This window comes from Nymphalis io, chromosome 11, assembly GCF_905147045.1.
Source record: "Nymphalis io chromosome 11, ilAglIoxx1.1, whole genome shotgun sequence".
Classification (NCBI taxonomy): Eukaryota; Metazoa; Arthropoda; class Insecta; order Lepidoptera; family Nymphalidae; genus Nymphalis; species Nymphalis io.
The window spans coordinates 12,716,587-12,738,576 of NC_065898.1; the positions used below are offsets into that span (position 1 = coordinate 12,716,587).

At 42.4% G+C, this 21,990-nt stretch overlaps 1 protein-coding gene across 7 annotated transcripts; it reads left to right on the forward strand.

Moving 5' to 3' along the window:
- Positions 1-443: 443 nt before the first annotated feature.
- On the forward strand, positions 444-20,921 carry LOC126771722 (protein transport protein Sec31A). 7 transcript variants are annotated; one of them, XM_050491762.1, is made up of 25 exons: positions 444-492; positions 671-898; positions 1,077-1,213; positions 1,955-2,124; positions 2,274-2,356; positions 2,469-2,585; positions 2,718-2,862; positions 2,963-3,109; positions 3,308-3,472; positions 3,550-3,624; positions 3,714-3,814; positions 4,560-4,672; positions 5,209-5,297; positions 5,727-5,783; positions 6,737-6,821; positions 11,392-11,502; positions 11,584-11,781; positions 11,854-12,203; positions 12,392-12,527; positions 12,960-13,043; positions 14,187-14,668; positions 16,736-17,029; positions 18,465-18,590; positions 18,935-19,006; positions 19,462-20,921. In XM_050491762.1, exons 2-25 carry the CDS (start codon positions 696-698, stop codon positions 19,678-19,680), a joined length of 3,759 nt encoding a protein of 1,252 aa, XP_050347719.1. In that variant the 5' UTR covers positions 444-492; positions 671-695; the 3' UTR covers positions 19,681-20,921. The 7 variants fall into 7 exon arrangements, with proteins under 7 accessions (XP_050347719.1, XP_050347721.1, XP_050347722.1 ...); XM_050491764.1 differs by having other exon boundaries at positions 12,395-12,527; XM_050491765.1 differs by having other exon boundaries at positions 12,398-12,527.
- Positions 20,922-21,990: the final 1,069 nt, after the last annotated feature.

Genomic DNA, 21,990 nt, shown 5'->3' on the forward strand with positions numbered 1-21,990 from the left:
CGTTTATGTTTTCACAAACATTTTTGTTACTTAATATACACTACACATACATGCTTTAATATTGCGTAATGCATTTTGGTTTAATTTTAACTTACCTTTCTTTTTTTTTCAAAGTACTTTCAAAGCTAATAGGTACTTTTAAGGCTTAATTGTAAATTGTAAAATCTGTCTCCGCAAAAATTTTTGAATGACATTAATTTTACTCTTTTCTGTAATAATTTCTGTCCTGCTTAAATTTCTTAAATGTAATTTGCAATAGGCAAAGTACAGTATAGTACAGTACTGTAATATTAGTTACAAATATAATCTCCTAAGCAAAAATTTTGGTAATATTAATTTATGAATATTCTTAACAATATACGTAAATTTAAAATGCAGTCTGTGCTTGATGAAATAAAAAAAAGTGTTGTCAATCAACGTCATTTACATTTACTGTCAAATCAGAAATATTTACGTCAGCCACGTTGGAAGTGCCAACTCGGTGTTTTTATGGTATATAAATTAATTTACCACTTAATCTTTTGAACTTAAACCCAGATTTTTTTATTTCAGGCCTAAGCAAACCTAAAAAGTGATAAACTCACACGTTATCCTCTTAGTTTCACACCCTGACGTGTTCAAAGTACTGTGACATAATTCAGTGTTTTTGTTGGTTTAAAAGGCTTAATAGTTTTTAGTGAGGCTGCTGCATCAAGATGAAGATCAAAGAGTTAAAAAGGACGGTGAATATGAGCTGGTCGCCAGCGGAGCATTATCCGACGATGCTCGTTACCGGCTCTGCCGCTCAGCAAGTTGATGCCTCTTTCAGCACGAATTCCTGTTTAGAATTGCATTCTCTTAACTTGGGTGACTCAAGTCTTGATTTTGAAATGAAATCAAGCATACAGACAAAACACAAGTGAGTCAAATAACAATATTTATGGATTCATGTAGTTATTTCATATATTACACATATTTTTTTATAATAATACATTTCTTATTAAATTTCTTCTTTTAAAATTTATTCAATGTGTGTTTGAAATTTGCACAACTGGTTACTTTTATAAAATAGATATAATATGTTGGACTTTTTATAGGTTTCAAAAGTTAGTATGGTCAGGTGCAGGAGTCATTGTGGGTGGCTGTGATGGAGGATTGTTAGAATTCTACAGTGCAGAGAAATTACTTAATAATTCTAGTGACTCACTCATTGGTAGCAGTTCTAAACACAATGGTAGGTGTTTAAAATTAGTAAAGATAAAATTTTAAATGACTATTCAACTTAAATTTTTGTAAATATATAGGTTTGTGCAAGTTAACACTTGCATCTATATATTGCTTTGCTTATAACCTATTCCAATCACAAGATTAGTGACGACAAATGAACAACTCTGACATTTAATTGATGCTATATAATTTGTTAATATTTAAAATAATCTATGATTTTCATTACGGATTCCAAAAATGACATATTGGATATCTGCGAAGTTGTTATTGAACATTTGGAAGTAAAATTAAAGTGGATTTAACTAGTTGAGTACAATAGTGTTGAATTAATCATACTCTTTGTAGAATTATTAGAAAAATTAAGGTTTGTTAATCTTTACTCCTATGATTGGAATAGGTTATAGTAACAAATATATAAATATTTTCCATTTATGACTAAATATTTTTCCTTTATTTATGTTTAAAACGGTGCAAGCATACTATATTATTTTAAGTAATAAACTTATGCAGTTGTATTTAAACAAAGTGTTTTGACCATAGACGAGATAAGGGATGCTTATGCCTTATCTCTGTAATGTATAAAAATTTTAAGGTCAATTAAAACAACACACCACAGAAAGCTGTATTATCAATTTTTGATAAAATTTAATGAGTACTCTTTACAGGAAACTTTTACAGTATATTTTTTATTTTATATTATATACTTAAAGGGGTAATTGATATATGAACCTCCCATATTTCTCCTCAGGTCATGTTTCCGCGCTCGACGTTAATCCTTATCAGAAGAATCTCTTAGCTTCCGGTGCATCAGACAGTGAAATCTTTATTTGGGACCTTAACAACACAAGTCAGCCGATGGCACCCGGCAATCGAAGCCAACCTTACGATCATGTTCAGGGTCTAGCTTGGAATCAGCAGGTAATATGAAACAGTATTTAATATATTGTCATATTGTTTAAATATTAGCTGAAGAGTTAAATTGACATTTGCAAAAGTTTTACTATAAATAGGTATGCTACAATTTTTATATGGAATTTAATTTTCTCATAGACTTTTATTTATTTCAGGTGCAACATATTCTAGGATCCACATTTGCTACGAGATGCTTAGTGTGGGATCTCAGAAAAAATGAACCTATAATGAAATTAAGGTATGTTGAAAATAATATATAATCTATGTTATAATTGCCGATTAAATTGATTTATGTAGATATAATAATATTTTTGTTTCATTATATATTTATTACAAATGATGTCTTGCAGCGACTCTCAGTTCCGCACGCGCTGGCGCGCGCTGGCGTGGCACCCCGGCGTGGCCACGCAGCTGTGCGTCGCCTCCGAGGACGACCAGGCGCCCGTCGTGCAGCTCTGGGACCTCAGGTAGGTTTTCGACTAACTCATAAGCTTTTATTTAATTTAACATGTTAGTATTACCATCCAATCTTAAAATAATATAATGATTACATGCAATATATTTATTTGTTATATTTATTGTTTTGACCTGTTTTTTAGACTGGCTGCGTCCCCATTGGCGACGCTGGAGGGACACGAGAAGGGCGCGCTGGCGCTGTCCTGGAGCCGACACGACCACGACCTGCTGCTGTCGGCCGGGCGAGACGGGAGACTGCTCGCCTGGAACCCAAACAACACTAAACCGGTCAGTGTTGCCTTAATGATAAAATTTGTTTTTTTTTCAACTAAAGATGAAATAATTAATTATTATTATTATTAACTTATTAATATATTTTGTACACCAGGGCGGGGAACTGTTAGTGGAAGTGAGCCGACAGTCGGCGTGGGTGTTCGACGTGGCGTGGGCGTCGCGCGAGCCCGGCCTTCTGGCCGCGGCCTCCTTCGACCACTCGCTCGCGCTGCACACACTGTTCGCGACCAGCGGCCCCGCAGTGAGTACCGTCGGTTATCCTACCGACATATAGCAATACTTTGTATAATTTGTATCGCCATATGTCGGTAGGTAACCGATGGCATTTTAAGTGTCAGTGGCTATCACCCACTGGGAGGTAACTCCTTATCTCGAGCGACCGCGTAACGTGAATAGACGTATACATATATATGTGTCGTGTACCGACCGGGTGTCGCAGGGCGGCAGCAGCGCGAGCACCAACACCATAATGGAGTCGTTCGGCGGCGCGGACTCGTTCGCGGCGCTGCCCGCCGTGCCGCGCGCCGCGCCGCCGCCCGCCGCGCCCGCGCAGCCGCCGCGCGCGCCGCGCTGGCTGCGCCGCCCCGCCGCCGCCAAGTTCGCGGTGAGCGCGCCGTCATACGACGAAAGTCGCCGTCCGGGGCAAACGGCTTGATATCATTGATCGTGTTTGTATTCCAGTTTGGCGGGAAATTAGTGACATTCGAGAGATGCCCGCAAGAGGCCGACTCGCAGAAGATCGTGTATATAAGCCAGGTGATTATCTCTTCGCTTTCGACTGATACCTAATTTTTCTTTGATATGTTGTGTCGGTATATATAATGTATTATTTCGATAATCCGTAGGTAGTGAGTGAACCGGAAATAATTGAGAAGGCGTTCGAGTTGGACACGGTGATAGAGCTGACCCTCAGTCGGGAGCCCGGAGCTGCGGAGAAATTGGCAGAGTGAGTGATTTTTATTAATTTATTATTGATAACGTTCAAGAAGCCGAGATGGCCTAGTGGTAAGAACGCGTGAATCTTAACCGATGATCGTGGGTTCAAACCCGGGCAAGCACCACTGAATTTTTATGTGCTTAATTTGTGTTTATAATTCATCTCGTGCTTAACGGTGAAGGAAAACATCGTGAGGAAACCTGCATGTGTCTACTTCATTGAAATTCTGCCACATGTGTATTCTACCAACCCGCATTGGAGCAGCGTGGTGGAATAAGCTCCAAACCTTCTCCTCAAAAGGGAGAGGAGGCCTTAGCCCAGCAGTGGAACATTAACAGGCTGTTACTGTACTGTACTGTACTGTTGATAACGTTCTACGTCTGTTCAGAACCTCATTTTATAAGATTATATTTGATAAAAATTTTTAGGTAATAGGATTCACTTTTCTGTTTGTTCCCTTATCCGGTTAAAAGGATTAATCAATATTAATCTTTTTGTCTCTCAAATTAAAGAGTCCAAAGGTCTTCCTCTAAAAAGAGTGGGAATAATATTGCTATAATTCTTACTGTCTTAACTACCCGAGACCCGAATCACAAGATATTCTAGATAAGGTGTATTATTTTGGAGATAAATAAATGTTCAAATACACTCGCTTGTCTTACTTTTATTATCCAACGGAAAGGCAATCTGACTCGGTATCCAATTCCAGACAAATCATTCACCGAGGCGTATCTTAAGTAACGTTTGTTCGCAGATACTGTCGCGCGAAGGGCGACGCGGCGACGGACCAAAACGAGCGCTACACGTGGTTCTTCCTGCGAGCCAACTTCCTGCCCTCGTACCGGACCGAGATACTGAACTTGCTCGGTGAGCTCTTTATATTGCAGCGAAATTCGTACTAAATTCGTATGCGTAAATACTAAGCAAATTATAAAAGTTTTGCCGTGAAAATCTTATCCGTATCTTATTCCGACTACATATTTACCATTCTAATATTGTAAGAACAGTAGAATGTAATTTTGTATTGTCGTTAATTGAATTTGGTCTAAACCAAAAAATGGTTGGCTTGATACGGGCACAGCATTAGAAATCATATAAATTATTTATATTATAAATATTAATGCAGAGGTCACCAATAACTCGGTAGGTTTTTGAGCAAGCATGCGTGGTGGGACCACTTAATTATTCTGCCACCTTACATAAATACTGCTATTGCTATGCTCCAGTTTAAAGAGTGATTTCATTCATAATTACAGGCACGAGGAATTTAACATCTGTGTCTTAGTTGACGGTACGTTGGCTGTGTAAGGAGTGCTAGTATCTATGATCAAAGGTTGCGAGCAACTGCTCATCTTCTAAAATATTATTATCAGATGGTTTCTTAATAAATCTTGATATACTAGGCTTCAAGCAAGAGGAGATGTCGTCGAAGTTCAAGAGTCAACCGAGTAACGAACAACGTGCACCGCAGGACATCTTCGGGCTTAGTAGAGTAAGTTTTGTTTCTTTATTCTTGTAGAACTAAAGTTCCATTAATTCAGTTTTCATTGGGTTCTCTTTAATTTCCTATCTGACCACTTTAGTCCCTTCGAAACCGGATTAATATTCATGGCATTGGTGATTATTTTAACGGAAATCAAACATCCCCGTAGATTATTCGCCTTTTAACAGATCGCTTAATTCAGTCTTTAAAGTGCTTTTAAGTTAACGTCATACTATGAAAAACCATTGCTAAACAGAACATTTCTTGTTTGGGATATAATTTCCATGAAGTATACGCGTACGTAATTTGCTACGTTTTAAAAATCATAATGCTATTACACGAACTCTATGATCACTCACAATTTCGACCAATACAAGACAACTTGATCACAAGTCATCTTTGTGCACTAATTGTCACATTGTCACACTAATAACACAGGGAGAGAGCACAGAGACTGAAGCCGAGCTGTCTACAGACACGAGCACAGATCTATCTGTAAGTTGAAATTTTACGTATTACGTACGGAAAACTCAATTTTTTTATAATGAGATCAGAAGTGAACCAGATTTTTAGAATAATTAAGCTTGGTGGCGATTGTATTTTCCCAAGAAGTGCGTTTACGACCACTCTAAAGGCATTATAATATCACTCAAGGCTGCACATTTATGTTAAACTTGTCAACAGAGAAATTTAGCTGTTTTTTGGGATTATGTTGTAAAAGGTACTGATAGCAAAACAGTGTCAGACAAAAGAGTTACAGACTCTAATAATAATAATGTCCTCCAGACGATTTCGGCCACGGTGGCCACTCTCGAGAGAGATTAGCCAACTGCGCAGTTTTATAGTGCACGAGTGTGCGCGCAAACACAGGTGCACTCTCTATTTCCTAGCTCTCATAATCCGATGGGACGGCAATCCGACACGACCGAAACAACGGCTATACGTGCTTTCCGAGGAACAGGAGTGTACACACTTCTACTCCCACTGAGAATTTTTCGACAGAAAAACCCAATAACTTTTTACTGGCCCGAACTGGGAATTGAACCCAGGACCTCCAGGTCTGCGGGCTTACATCAATCCACTAGGCCAACTAGGCAGTCATACAGAGACAGGCTCTACTAAGTTGAGTAACGTAATGAGATCTGCGATAAAATTTGCGAGTTCGAAGGACGCAGGTTTTATTGATCGTGTCACCGCTATGATTACACCGTCTGTATGATTGATCATCATCAATCATACATACATAGCGGCATCATCATGACGCGCCCGCTTCGTGATAAATGTAGGAGAAATCGAATCTTTTAAAAATAATCCATCCTACTCAAAATGAGAAGCGTATTAACTGCCACCATATTATTTTATTTATATTTTGCTATAGGTGTGCCTACGATAAATTATAATAGAAGTACATATATAGGCTTAATGTTGTATTTTGTTTGTTGATGTAGGATGCTCAGACATTGATCGAGAAGAAGCTCGCAAGTATAGACCTCGAACCGACTGTGACCAACGTCGTCATACCGAGCGGAGACGGTAAATTCATCTTTCGATTATATTCAACACATCAATGTTTATACATATACTTAAAATAATCATGTCATATAATCTCTATCACTATGACAGTATTAATTAAGCTCGTGTGGTTAATAATAATATTGTTTCCCTAACAAAATCGGCAGCTCGTTTAGCTGTTTAGACGAACAAAAATATAATATTATTCCTTTTTATTCCTAATATGTTATTCCTTTTTTTTATAGAAGGCGGACGAGCATATGGGCCACCTGATGATAAGAGGTCACTTACGGCCATAGACATTGGCATTGTAAGAAATGTTATCGCTTACATCACCAATGTGCCACCAATCTTGAGAACTAAGATGTTATGTCCCTTGTGTCTGTAAATACACTGGCTCACTCACCCTTCAAATTGGAACGAAACAATACCAAGAACTGCTGCGATGGTTAACATACTAAAAAAAAATACTACCCCCTGTGGGGATTTGTATGTTTATTTTACTGTGTCCCAGAAAATAAAAACGTGTAAGAAACTCACGTTTTTTTTTTTTTTTTAATATTCGCCGGGAGGGCAAATGACTCTACTCCACCTGATGGTAAGTGGTAGTAGAGTCCAAACGCGACGACGGCCAGTACAGACGGGAAAAACGTTCTGCACTAGCCGCCTTCGCCTTGCCGGCCCGCAAGATGCCTCTTCACGCCTCGTTTGAAGGAACCCGGGTTGTAAGAGGAGGGGAACACGTGAGCTGGTAAGGAATTCCATTTTTTGGAAGTGCGACAAAGAAAGGAGTTGCCAAATTTCTTTGTTCGCGATGGAATTGATGTCACAGTTAGGCGGTGACATCGAGAACCAGCTCGTGTGGACTTAAGAAGGAAGGGGGAAGCAGGAATTAGAGAGAATAATTCCTCAGAGCACTCGCCGTGATACAGTCGATAGAAAGCGCTCAGTGCTGCTATCTCACGACGCAATTGTAAAGGTTCAAGGGTGTTTGTGACCTTTACGTCGCCAATAATGCGTACGGCACGTCGCTGCAACCGGTCCAAGGCCTCAAGTAGGTACTTAGCGGAGCCATCCCAAAGGTGCGAGCAATATTCCACGCAAGACCGTACCTGTGTTTTGTACAGCAGGCACAGTTGTTGTGGCGTGAAAAAGCGCCGCACCTTGTTCAGAACTCCGAGTTTCCGTGAAGCTGTTTTTATAACAGCCTCGATGTAATCCCTTGGACTAAGTTCGCAGCGAACGTCAATCCCCAGCATGGCGATTTTGCTTTGCATCACCAGCGGAGTACCACAGAGGGAGGGAAGAGGGGAAAATTTTGACTTTTTCGCCGTGAGAGCGCATACCTGTGTTTTCTTGGCATTAAACTCAACAAGATTATCAGAGCCCCATTTGGCGATGAGCTCTAACGTTCTATCGAGTTCAATGACAAGATTCTCCCGCCTCTCCTCAGTTTCCGCCCGCCCAGCCACTGCGCGTCCGTGGTATCCACCATGCACTGTACTATCATCTGCATAGCAATGTATGTTCTTAAGGGAGAGCATATCATTGATATGCAAAAGAAAGAGTGTGGGAGATAGCACAGATCCCTGGGGGACCCCAGTATTCACTACATAGAATTGTGAAGCGCAACCATCTACTAAAACACGAAGGCTAAGCTTGTGTAGGAAGCTGGCAATCCAGGTGCATAGCTGAGCAGGCAGACCATATGCCGGTAGCTTGGAGAGAAGACTTCTGTGCCAGACCCTGTCAAAAGCCTTGGAGATATCGAGGCTGACAGCCAACGATTCTTCATGCTTGTCGATAGCTTCACCCCAGAGGTGTGTTACGTACGCTAGAAGATCACCTGTGGACCGTTTTGGTCGAAACCCGTACTGACGATCATTAATCAGACAGTGATCTTCTAGGTAATGGATCAGTTGGTTGTTTAAAATCCGTTCCATCACCTTACAAAGTACTGAGGTGATAGCTATTGGCCGATAATTTGCCAGGTCAGACCGATCCCCTTTTTTGGGAACCGCTTGCACATTAGCTCTTCTCCAAGCCTCCGGCACACTTCCCGAAGAGAGAGAAAGTTGAAACAGGCGCGTTAACACAGGAGACAGCTCCGCTGCGCACTTCTTCAGCACTATGGCTGGTATTCCATTGGGACCGCTAGCTTTCCGTACATCAAGTGATTGCAGCTCCGCACGCACATCACGTTGCCTGATTTTAATGTCAGGCATCGTATGGCCACATGCAGGTATTGTAGGTGGCAGTGCACTACAATCATCGATGACGGAATTGTCGGCAAAGAGTTTAGCCAGGAGATCAGCTTGCTCTTGCGGACTGTGAGCTAGCGATCCGTCCGGATTTCTGAGCGGTGGCAGCGAAGGTTGGCAGAAATTGTTTTGCACAGACTTGGTCAGACGCCAGAAGCTACGGGAGCCCCTAGGATGCGAAACAAGGTCATGACCAATCTGTACAATGCGCTGTGCATCCGCTCTCGTGTATGCCTTTCTACAGGACTTGGAATTTTTATTATAGTTTGCTTTCAGTGAGTCAATGTTAGATGCCCCGCTAATACAGCCGTTGATCCACTTGCGATATGCCGCCTGCTTAGATGATACAGCATCGGCACATTCACGAGTGAACCAACGGTTACGCGTACTCCTACTGACGAGATCTGAGCTAGGAATGTAGTATTCCATTCCCAGCATGATCTCGCCAGCAACAGCAGCGGCACTAGCTGTCGGGTCATTCCCACTGAAGCAACGTTCCTTCCAAGGGACCGACGCATAGTAATCGCGCATACCGTCCCAATCCGCCGACTTATAGTGCCAAACGCGACGTTTGCATACCGCTAGTGGCGGCAGCTTGGCCTGTGGCACTCTGGTAGAAATAAGGCTGTGATCCGAAGAGCCAAGAGGAGCCTGAACCACAACCTGATATTCCACAGGGTGAGAAGTCAGCAGAAGGTCCAGTAGAGAAGGTGCTTGCCCATCAATGTCTGGGATCCTGGTGGGCTGATCAACCAGTTGGGTCAAGTCATGTGTAAGAGCAAAAGCATGAGCAGTCCTTCCAGCATGGTCAGTTTTGAGGGATTTCAACCAGGATTCGTGGTGAGCATTAAAATCCCCCAAAAACACCAATTCCGCGTTAGGAAATTGCTCTTGCGCAGCATCTGCCACCCGACTAAGATGGTCAAATAATCGGCTTGTCTCCAAGTCACCATTGTGGGATCGGTAGAGGCACACGTAGACTCGGCTCTGACGAACCAGGTCCACACGTACCACCAACATGGAGAAGGAGGGGTCCTCCAAGCAGCGCAGTCGGTGACAGCAAACATCCGTCCTGACGAACAAGCATACTCCGGCTTTCGCTTTGAAGGATTCTTCAAGCGTGTAGCCGGGATAATTAAGGTAGCTGGTATCGGCAGGACGGAGTATTTGTGTCTCCGTGAGAAACAACATTGCTGGCCGTGCTGTCTCGAGATGGTGGTGGACAGCGTTGAGGTTAGTGTGGAGTCCTCGGATGTTAGAGAACTCGACCTCAAACAGCGAGGGTATGGTGGGGGTGTGCACCGCTGTACGACCGTTATTTCTTTTTTGTTGCGCCATTTGGGAAAAAAGAAATGGAAAAGAGACGTGAAGCGAGCGATGTATTGCCACGATAGGGATGGGCAAAGTGTGGAGGCGTGTTTCCCCAAGTGGTTGCTAAAAGGAAAAATACACTGACCCGCCAGACGGAAGGGCCCCCGAACCCCCCCGGAAGTGGCCGCCGGGACCCCACCTACCGGTCACCAACCGGCACGACGGTCCACCCCGAGATTATGCGTGGCCTGGTGGGGCAGCCTCACGAGCTGGTTAGGAACGCTCGGGCCCCTGTACTATGCCACGGGCGGCCAGCGGAAAAGCCGTTTCTTCGGGTCTCCCTGTCCGGCAGGTCAATACAGTTTCCCCCGGCATTGGTTCAACAGCCGTCTCCAATCGGACCAACACCCATCGCGGCAATACTCGCTCGGGCTCTGGCTGTACGCTGGCTGACCTCGAAACGCGGCTGCAAGCCACTTCACGAGTTTTTCACCATGCGTACGGTGGTAACAAGCCAGGCGGATGTTAGCATCCTACCACCAGATGAGCAGATGGTCGCTCAGATAACCCTTAGTCGCCTCTTACGACACCCATGGGAAAGAGAGGGGCAGTGAAATGTATTCTTTCTCCGTCACTGCACGGATAAAGACACGTAACTAATACGTCTCACGTTGTCGTCGGCTACGTCAAATAAAGTGTGGGGGCGGAGCCGGCGGCCATTCGTTACGGGTGTATTGCCTTGAAGTGTGATTGGTTCTTATTTTCGAGGTCGTCCTCGTGCGCAATAGCGTTCGCAACTTACGTATTTTTTGGTCATTTGCGTAAAACACTAAACGTCTATTTGATATAAAAATATTATATAACCAGAATCGCATATTCAATGCCTTTTTCAATAAGTTACTACAACAACAATCATGTCATGCTGTAAAGTATACATCCATCTGGTTGTCTGGACTTTCGTTAAATAATGGTTTTATTAGAATTAATTGACCATTATAATAATAACTATCGCAATACAGATTCAACGAGCCTTATCTGTCGCGCGCTGGTGTGCGGGAACATCGAGGAAGCGGTCGACCTCTGCTTGGAAGCGAAGAGAGTGTCCGATGCGCTCATTATCGCTTCACTCGGTAACTATTAACGCATGCCAAAAGTGACGCCGTCAGTGCGGCACGCGGCGTGGCGGCGGCAGTAACGCGGGCTGTGTGCAGGCGGGCCGGAGCTGCAGTACCGCGTGCAGCGCGCGCAGCTGGGTGCGCGCGCGGCCGACCCGGTGGCGCTGCTGGCGGGCGCGCTGCTGCGCGGCGCGTGGGACGGGCTGCTGCGCGCCGTGGCGCCCGCCGGCTGGCGGCACGCATTGGCCGCGCTGGCCGCGCACTGCGAGCCGCCCGCGCTGGCGCACTACTGCGGTGGGTACCCGCCGCGCCCCGCGCCGCCCCCGCCCCCCGGCCGGGGCGCGCGCTACATGTGTGCGTGTGCAGAGGTGCTGGGCGACAAGCTGGCGGCCGACAGCGACGCGGCGCTGCGCGAGGCGGCCGCGCTGTGCTACGTGTGCGGCGCGCACGGGGACGCGCTGGCGGCGCGCGCGCTGCGGGCCGCGCCCGCCGACGCCGCCGAGCTCGCGCGCCAGGCCGAGCTGGCGCTGCTCCTGCGAGCCGCCGCCGCCGTGCACGGCCGACCCGCGCAGGAGGGCGGGCGGCTGGACGCGCTGCTGGCCCGCTACGCGGCGCGCGTGGCGGCGCAGGGCTGCCTGCACAGCGCGCTGGCGGCGCTGCGCGGCGCGCGCTCCCCGCTGCGCGAGCGCCTGCACGCCGCGCTCGCCGGCCCGCCGGTACCGACGCGCGCATTTCTTTACTTTTTCGTTAATGTTCTATTTCGATTGATAACACTTCGCATCCAATACTGTCACACACGTAACACGGTGTATTAATGTACCGACGTATATTGAATTGAAAAAATACTAATAACTGAGCGACAGCCCATTCTGAATTAAAACTATATAATTATGGTTCTCTGAAGCAGCAGCAGCAGCAGCACCACCACCACCATCAGCAGCAGCAGCAGCAGCAGCAGCAACACACGTCGACGCGTGCGCGTACAGTGAGCACTCACTCGAACTACGCACACAATGACAGCATTGGTGCATACAAAATGCGTGAGTAGTGTAGTCAAGTACTCCTATTAGATTATTAGAAGCACTTTATTCTATATTCAAATCTTTCCTTTCTATTAAAACATGTTTGTAAGCCAATGATTCTTTGATGTAATAATAAGACATGCCAACGCCAATTACGTATAAGTTGTTTTGTAATCGCACAAGTTTACGCAAACAGATGCACTCTCTATCTGCACCCTTAATCTAACAGTCTGATAGTATGGCAATCCAGAGATCAGGACTAACAGCTTTATATACGTACCGAGATTTAGTGTAAACTGGATCAACTTCCACAGTTTGAGCTGATACTGACTTGCCATAAAAACCTAATATCTTTACACTGTTAAAAACTGAGATTTTAAGCGGTGTAGACGAGGCGCGACGCAAACGAGGCAGTTGAATCATATAAAATATAATATTTTTTCGTTATAGAACCTCCAGCAGCGCCCCACGAAAATCAAAGTTGGTCCGCAAGCTCTCACCCGCCCCGCCCCGCGAGCGTCTCTTCGCAGCCCGGTATGTAACTTGTGTTAATCACTCAACACTTTTAGAGATTTATTACATTCGCAAGTATCGCATATCTCATAATCTCGTACTTTTGCGTCGTAAGACTAACTGGCAAAAAGCATTACGCGTTTCCCCCACGGGAACACTGGGGCGGTTTGTGGGGCTCAACGGTGTCCAAAGCGCCGAGTGCATCCAGAACATCAGAATACCTACCAAAAAACCAGTGGTACCCTTTCCGTCTTAACGAGGAGCGTATCAAGGTAGCAAGCGCAAATCTTTTGTGCTTTGCGCTTGAGCTTCTTACCTGTCCTAATCGAACCTCATCGTTCGCAAATCGGTTTCGCAAAGTCTGATAAATGCGATCCCAAATAACTAGGATAAAGGCAAGCGAATGGTCATGATTCTCTACACACATATTTTATTATTTATTTATGGCATCAACATATTGAAGAGTGTCGTAGCTTAACCACCAATTAAAAACTCCGACAGACTTTAAGAGTTATTTCTTGTGACAAGTCAACAATGTTTACATTAGAGCGTACATTAAAAATGATTGAAATAATTAATTAATTAAAAATAAACAACAACAACAGCGCTTATATAGGCATTCCCCTCTCACGATGACCACCATGCGTGCTTGCCACTTTTGGGACCTCCTCCTAGGCGAAAACAAAAGCGATGCATGCGGCCATCTTGCTGGGGGTGTGGTCAAGCGTGTGACGTCGCTGCGAGGACAATAGATGCGCATGCGACCATATTGCCGAAGGGGTGTATCCATACGTGTGACGACATACATCAGACCACTGCAACATCACCTGATCAATGACGTAGTTGATCAGGTGATGTTTGTGTTGCGTTTAGACGCATTGTGCACTCGCCACAATATTAATATTTTAGAATTATACTCTTCTGTTAACCCACTTATTGACCACTTAATATCGAAGTGAAAATATGTCATTTTTAAACGGGAGACATGACATATGTCTATTTCATAAATGCTTAGAATGGCTACTTGTCGTTACCATAATTTTATTTATTTAAAATCAATATTCGACAGTGAAGAGTGTATTCCTGTACATATTGTTATGTTTTCAGTGTCATACATCATTATATATAATTTCTCATAATAAGAATATTTTTATTGGATTACAGGTGGAATCTCAAGTCGTTCGAAATATAAAGTTGATCCATCGGTTCAATCCGCACCCCTTTACAACCAATATAGCTTTAATAATCCAGCCCAGGCCCCCTCCTACGGGTACAACAGCCCCCTACCAGACCAGTACAGCGCCGCTAGCGTGCCCGGTCATAACTTTACACCGATCAACCAACAACAGAATCACCCGTCGAATCCTCCTCCATTAATGAATCCGTTAAATTCTGTTCCGTTAAACCCGATGAATCAATTAAATCCGGCTCCATTAAATCCATTAAACCCCATGAATCCGGCGCCTTTAAATCCCATGAATCCTCTAAATCCGATGAATACGTTAAATCCGTCGAATCCTGCAACGTTGAACCCTATGCACCCGTCAATGAACGGTAACTACTACCAGTCGGCGGAGGTCGCTCCCGTTTCGAAACCAGCAGCGCCGGGTTGGAACGACCCCCCGATGCTGACCTCTAGACCTAAGGTGAGCTATTCATATTTAGTATTACCATTTTAACATAAATATATCAGTTTTTGACAGTGTTAGTGTCAAATCGACGAATTCTAGTGTTATCGATTTCCTATTTATTTTTACCTTTTTAATTATTTTAAAATGATTACACAGGTCCACAAATAGGCCAGGGTTTTTTTGCTTCGCCTCTAATGTCCACCTGTATAATTAAGATTAAAAACAGATACAATTGAATTTTGTCGTATAATATCGCATTAGCACGTTGGAAATGTTAATTTGTTATACAAAGAATAAATATTAAAAGAGTATTTTTTGGATATTATTTAGTACTTTGGACACGAGGATATGTCAGCGTTACACGCTGGCACACGACAGTGGAGTCACATTATAGAGCATAGACGACATTACGAGGTAGCCCGTATTGAGAGTGACCCCGCATGTTTGAGTGGGAATGACTTGCGAGTTTTCTATCTTTAACAATATTAATAAGACTTATCACTCGACAAGATTATAAAGATTATAAAAAGTTGAGTTAGTATTCCTTGATTTTCAAACAGGATTAATAATATATTTGATTGGTGAAAAAAAGTAGCTCTCGATTTGCTTTACAATTGTTCTTGTTAGAATCTCCATTCTGACCTGGTGGTAGCTTTACATTTAATTACATCGTGTAACATGATCACTCAAAAACTTATAACAGCACATTTGAAAAAAGAACGTTTTGATTTTTGTTTTCTTTGATTTTCCGTATTTATGTTTAACTCTTAATAACTACTTCCTTTCATGAATATAGTTAGAAATAGTTAGTGACTGCCTTGTTGGTCTAGTGGCTTGATGTAAGGCCGCAGATCCGAAGGTCCTGGGTTCAATTCCCAAGTCGGGCCAATAAAAAGTTATTGGGTTTTTTTGTCAGAAAATTCTCAGAGCAGCCCGGAGTGTGGAAGTTGGAAGTGTTTTCACTCCCGTTCCTCGGAAAGCGCGTAAAGCCGTTGGTCCTGCGCCTGAACTCTTTCCGGTCGTGTCGGATTGCCGTCCCATTGGATTATGAGAGTTAGGGAATAGAGTGCACTTGTGTTTGCGCACATACTTGTGCACTATAATATCTCCTGCGTAGTTGGTTAATCTCTTGAGATTGGCCGCCGTGGTCGAAATCGGTCTGGAGGACATTATTATTATTTTAGTTCGAAATCATATGATAAGTATAAATTAGGATACAGATGAATAGATTGTAAATAAATCGAATGAAAGTAAAATTTCAAGGCCGTGTTTGAGTATGTTGTACCATTCATTATATCGTACTAGTACTCGCCATTGCCATCGTCACCGCCGTCGTCGTCGTCCTCATTACATAGCAATATTTGATAATGTTTTAACTAATTTAATTCTTAGTCGCGTTCAAAATGGCTAAATAAACCATCCGAAACCGAAACCGAAACAGCCTGTGAATGTCCCACTGCTGGGCTAAAGGCCTCCTCTCCTCATTTTGAGGAGAAGGTTTGGAGCTTATTCCACCACGCTGCTCCAATGCGGGTTGGTGGAAAAAATAAACCATACGTTAGTTAAATAAATAATACAGCGCGGTGGATCAAGCTCGCAGATGAAAAGGTTTTGCCCAGTAGTGGATCATTTCTGCAGTTACTGCACTTGGGTTTGACCATTCGTATTTGTTGAACCGATGTTGTGTTACGTATGTTACGTGTGTTTTACATGAAAATGGTTTTTGTTATTATATCTAATTAAACTGTTCTTGTACTAAAATATTTTCCTTATGTTTGTAAAAATGGAATATTTAATTTATTTGTTTTTTAATTTAAATCAAATTTTCAAAATCCACAATTACTAATCAACGGCCTTGGTTGTAAGAGTTGTTTAGTTAAACATTGAGTGATTAGTTAAACAATGACGTGACTTCTCCTTTCAAATGTCAAATGAAAAATAATTGACGTAATTTATGTTTGACTAAACAGCTGCTAAGCAATGGCTATAAGTGAGGCCGTGAATTTGTTAAATCATATTAAATTATATAAGTAAACAACCACGCAAATCAAAGCGCGTTTGAACTTTTAAAATTTGTTTCAGCCTAAACAAGAGATCCAACAACAAGCTCCGATCACGCATCCCTTATTCGGTGTGGAGCCTCCCCAATACGTGCCATTAGTACCCACATCTCAATATCCAGGCCAACAAGCTCAGTACCCCGGTCAACCGGCTCAATATCCAGGACAGCCGGCTCCGTACCCTGGTCAACAGCAGCAGTACCCTGGACAAATGGGTCAGTACCCTGGCGAGACGACTCAATACCCTGGACAGTATGCTGATCAGCAGTATCAAGGGTCGTTCCCACCGGGAATGCAAACCGGATATCCGCAACAGGTCAGTTCCCTGTTGACTACAAATATATGGTTTAAATACGCGATAATTATTGATTTGAATATGACAAGAGTAATATTAAATTTAAATCAAAAAATCCGACTTCCGACCGGACCAGTCTGTCAATATTACAGTCCAAATGTCAGCTGTCATTATAATGACGTCCTGACGACCAGTGTGTGAATATTACAGTGCAAATGTCAGCTGTCAATCTAATGACGTCCTGACGACCAACGTGTCGATATTACAGTGCAAATGTCAGCTATCATTAATATGATGTCCTGACGACAAATCTGTCATATTACGGTGCAAATGTCAGCTGTCAATATAATGACGTCCTGACAACAAATATGTCATATTTCAGTGCAAATTTCAGCTGTCATTATAATGACGTCCTGACGACCAGTTTGTCAATTTTACAGTGCAAATGTCAGCTGTCATTATAACGACGTCCTGACGATCAGTGTGTCAATGTTACAGTGCAAATGTCAGCTGTCATTAATATGATGTCCTGACGACAAATCTGTCATATTACAGTGCAAATGTCAGCTGTCATTATAATGACGTCCTATCGACCAGTATGTCAATATTACAGTGCAAATGTCAGCTGTCATTAATATGATGTCCTGACGACAAATCTGTCATATTACAGTGCAAATGTCAGCTGTCATTAATATGATGTCCTGACGACAAATCTGTCATATTACAGTGCAAATTTCAGCTGTCATTATAATGACGTCCTGACGACCAGTTTGTCAATTTTACAGTTCAAATGTCAGCTGTCATTATAACGACGTCCTGACGATCAGTGTGTCAATGTTACAGTGCAAATGTCAGCTGTCATTAATATGATGTCCTGACGACAAATCTGTCATATTACAGTGCAAATGTAAGCTGTCATTATAATGACGTCCTATCGACCAGTATGTCAATATTACAGTGCAAATGTCAGCTGTCATTAATATGATGTCCTGACGACAAATCTGTCATATTACAGTGCAAATGTCAGCTGTCATTATTATGATGTCCTGACGACAAATCTGTCATATTACAGTGCAAATGTCAGCTGTCAATATAACGATGTCCTTCTGACGACCAGTCTTTCAATATTACAGTGGAAATGTCAGCTGTCAGTGCCAAAGTCGCATTGGCCATATCGGAAAGTACAGCTGGTCGTTGTGACCAGACTACGTATATTTTGCTATGAAGGCCCGCGCACTAGTTCTGCCCGCCGTCTTCGTGAGCATCTCGACAACTGTGGTCGTGACTACATTTTGACTAGGGCTTCTATGACCAAGGTTCCGACAACAAAAACGACTGTCTGTAGTCGTGGCTGTCTTCTGTGCGAAGCCCTTAAAGCTTTAACATTTGAAGTCAAGTAAAAATGTCTTACTCCCTTTGAACTCAAAGAATCTCATCATACTTCTATTGTTACCAGGTGGAGAGTCCCGCTCCAGCGGAGCCAGCGCCGGTGCAGAAGGGTCCCCTTCCCGCTGAATACGTGGATCTGCAGACTATGTTTGATTCCCTCCGGAGTGCCTGTTCCGATAATGCTACTAACCAGGTAACATTGAATACAAAAGTTTGCGTCGTCTAAGATTATTAATGTATGCGTCAGTTTTCTTCCGTTATACTATTATTTTGATAACTGTCATTGTTTTGGGCTTGCCATAATCAAACAATTGAAATTATGCATTTGGATTAATTTTTGAAAAACAAATTTAAAGAGATATTGCTAAGAATTCCCAGCTATTTCTAGTACTAAATAAAAATGTGGAGACAAAGGAGCATGACCAGAAGTGGTCCAAATATCCACCACTAACTAATAATTATATAATATTATGAAATATCTTTAAAGTATTTTGTCGCGGTCAAATTGTATACGTTAATGGTTGGCGTCTCTTCCAGCAAATGAAGAGGAAACTCGAAGATGTGCAAAGAAGGCTCGAAACATTGTACGACATGCTGCGGGAACATCGGGTGAGTTAATGTTGGCTGTTGACAGCGATGACGTCGTTATAGTTCTTATCTATTCGAAATTGGTAGATATCTAGCAAATGGGCCACCTGATGGTAAGTGGTCACCGAATCCCTTGGAAAATAAGATGTTACGTCCCGTGTGCCTGTAGATACACGGTATAGTAATTGACTTTGCTTAGGGATCAGATACTGTGTGCAATTATTGCACGAATTAGGTTATATTGACTTCATACTTGCAATGCACACCTATCAAACAAATATCGCAGAGAACTCAGCAATGTAAATGGCCCAATAGTAGATAGGTATTCGACGCGGTGCGTTGCCATAGCGAAGGATAACTTGAGTATGGAAAGCCGGGACACGGCGAACGCTACGAGAGTGCCCCACTCGAAGCGTCGCGGCCGCGCGGATTAGATTAGAAGTACGATTAGCGGCTACACGAGTGCCGGCCCGCAGCTGTCGGAGGCGGCGCTGGCTCAGCTGCGCGAGGCGGGCGCGGCGGGCGCGGCGGGCGAGCACGCGCGCGCCGGGGCGGCGGTGGCGGCGCTGGCCACGGGGCCGGACTTCGCCGCCGCCGCCGCCTTCCTGCCCGGCCTCAAGATGCTGTACCTGCTGGCCGCGCAGCTGCAGGCGCAGCCGCACCCGCCGCACCACGCGCAGCACCACGCGCGGTGAACACGCTTACGTTTAAAATGTTTCCTCTCGACGACCTAGAACAAGAAAAGCACAGGCTCCTTTTTCAGGGCGTTTCTAATATTCGTAACTTCCTCCTCTCCAACTTATGGACAACGTTAGTATCCGATGCCCGAAACGATAAAGTTTAAAATTATCGAGCCCCGATTGTATCTGGCATTATGCTAATGCTGCTTAAACATTTCCACAGTTTACTTAACACTTTTATGTATAAAATCTAGTGTCTTGTACATATGTACATACAGACATTAATACCTTACATATTAACGATATAACGTCTTTTTGAGTATTAGTAAATTATCGAAGTAAAATAAGTTGTAAAATGGATAGCAAAAATAAATTTCAATTTTTTTCGCAAAAACTAATTTAGCTTCTACCTCAAAAAGTCCATCTTCCCTTAACCTCATACATAGTATACTGTCTAGAACTGTATACTGTATACAATTAATATATTCAGTAGTATTTGTACGATTTATAAACTAGAGAAATTGAAAATAGAAAAATCCACAGCATTTAAATTGTTGAAATGTTTTCATTAAGTTTACGTTTAGTAAATTTTATTGAAATTAAATATAAATTATTAAATATGGGTTATTATTAATATATAATAAATGAGTTTAATAAATATTTAATTCAAAATAGTTTTTGATAAGTTGCCTCTAATAAGACGGCACTACACTTGGTTCGCTAACGTCGCACAGCGCGCATACAAACACGTGTTCCACATATAGACTGAACATAAAAGCTAGAACTGAATGATAACGAGATTATCCATTCGTTCACCTTTGATGTGTAACAAAGCACCGACAAATGTACTGAAACATGTTATTGCTTTTTGCGTTTTTTTGTCGTATTTGTGCGAAAAAACGACCACGTTGCACCAACTGAAGTGCCGCTATTATTGTGTTAAAAATTAATGATGAATATAAAATCCTAGCACTTAGATATTACAGAATAAATTGATATATATTAATTTTGATTGCAAAATATTTAAAATATTTTATTTATGTAAATATTTAATTAATTGCGATTTGAATGTGCTATTGATTGGTGATTAACGGACGCGTCCAAAGACATTCATTTGAGTTTCGTTCATTGAGTTATTTTATGAGTAATATGTTTTTTCTTGTGTATCAAACGCATGTTTGTAATCGAATGATGTTGGCTAATGTACATTTAAGTAATATTGTATCAAAGTTATAATAAAATATATTTTTAAAATGTATTTTTTTTTGTTTACTACTACCTAATTTTTATTTCTTGCGTTTACGGACTTATTAAACAGATTGAGTTGAAACTTGGTACAGACCTTGTTAGCACTTTTAAGAAGATTTCTAGTGAAAGACCATCAACGTATAAAAGGTAACACGCGGCTCGTATAACATAATTGTTTATAAGAAATGAAGAGAATCAAACACATACGGACAAACATACACATTACAGACTACGACTAGACGTCGTCTTACGCTTTTCCCCCATGTGAAGTGGGGGGGATGTGGGAATCACCGGCGACCATCTTTGCTGGACATAGCCCTCTCCCAAGCTTTTGGTTATTTATTCCCCTTTGCATCCAGTCGGTTCCTGCCACCATCTTCAGCGTATATAGCTGGTCTTCGCCCTATATTTTGTTTGTCGATCTGCGTTCTCCACTCCAGGACTCGTTTGCTCCAACGGCTTTCGGTCCTTCGAGATACGTGACCAGCCCACTGGCACTTCAGTCTGCTAATTTGGCCACCTATTTTGGTAACTCCGGTCTTCACCAATCGTATAATAAAAAAGATACTTCGAGCATAGCTTGCTTCATGGCACACTGAGCTAATAAAAAAATATGGACCAGTCCTGCAGTTAGTGTCAACGTTTTGGAGTTAGCATTAACTAGTTTGAGAAATAAACTTATCCGGCTAGCCTATTTGTATTATATGAGTTCGACTCTCTAAGGAATACGTGCTTACAATTGTGATATTATATATTTACTACATTCTAATAAATATAAACAATAATATTGATTTTTTAAATTCATACATTTCAGTTGGTGACAATCATTGTACGAGATGTAAAATAAATAAATTATAACATCAAGTTTCCGACTTCACAAAGTCAATAAATAGGTAAGTATTCGTTTCTATAGTAAAATTCTGCAAATATTTTTGACTTTGCCAAAATATTGATTAAAATCTTACAGACATAAATATTAAATAAAGGGTACTACTCAATAACATATCTGAGTACCCAAAGACACTGGGGCTTAGAATATCTTTGATATGTAGAAAAAGTAGCGTATCAGATAGAAAA

What these genes read in the sequence shown, in the direction of transcription:
- LOC126771722 (XM_050491762.1), top strand. Translation starts at nt 696, where the DNA reads ATGAAGATCAAAGAGTTAAAAAGGACGGTGAATATGAGCTGGTCGCCA. An exon ending in GTGCAGCTCTGGGACCTCAG is followed by an intron (nt 2,586 to 2,717) that starts GTAGGTTTTCGA and finishes CCTGTTTTTTAG; the next exon opens with ACTGGCTGCGTCCCCATTGG. An exon ending in CGCGCTGGCGCACTACTGCG is followed by an intron (nt 11,782 to 11,853) that starts GTGGGTACCCGC and finishes GTGCGTGTGCAG; the next exon opens with AGGTGCTGGGCGACAAGCTG.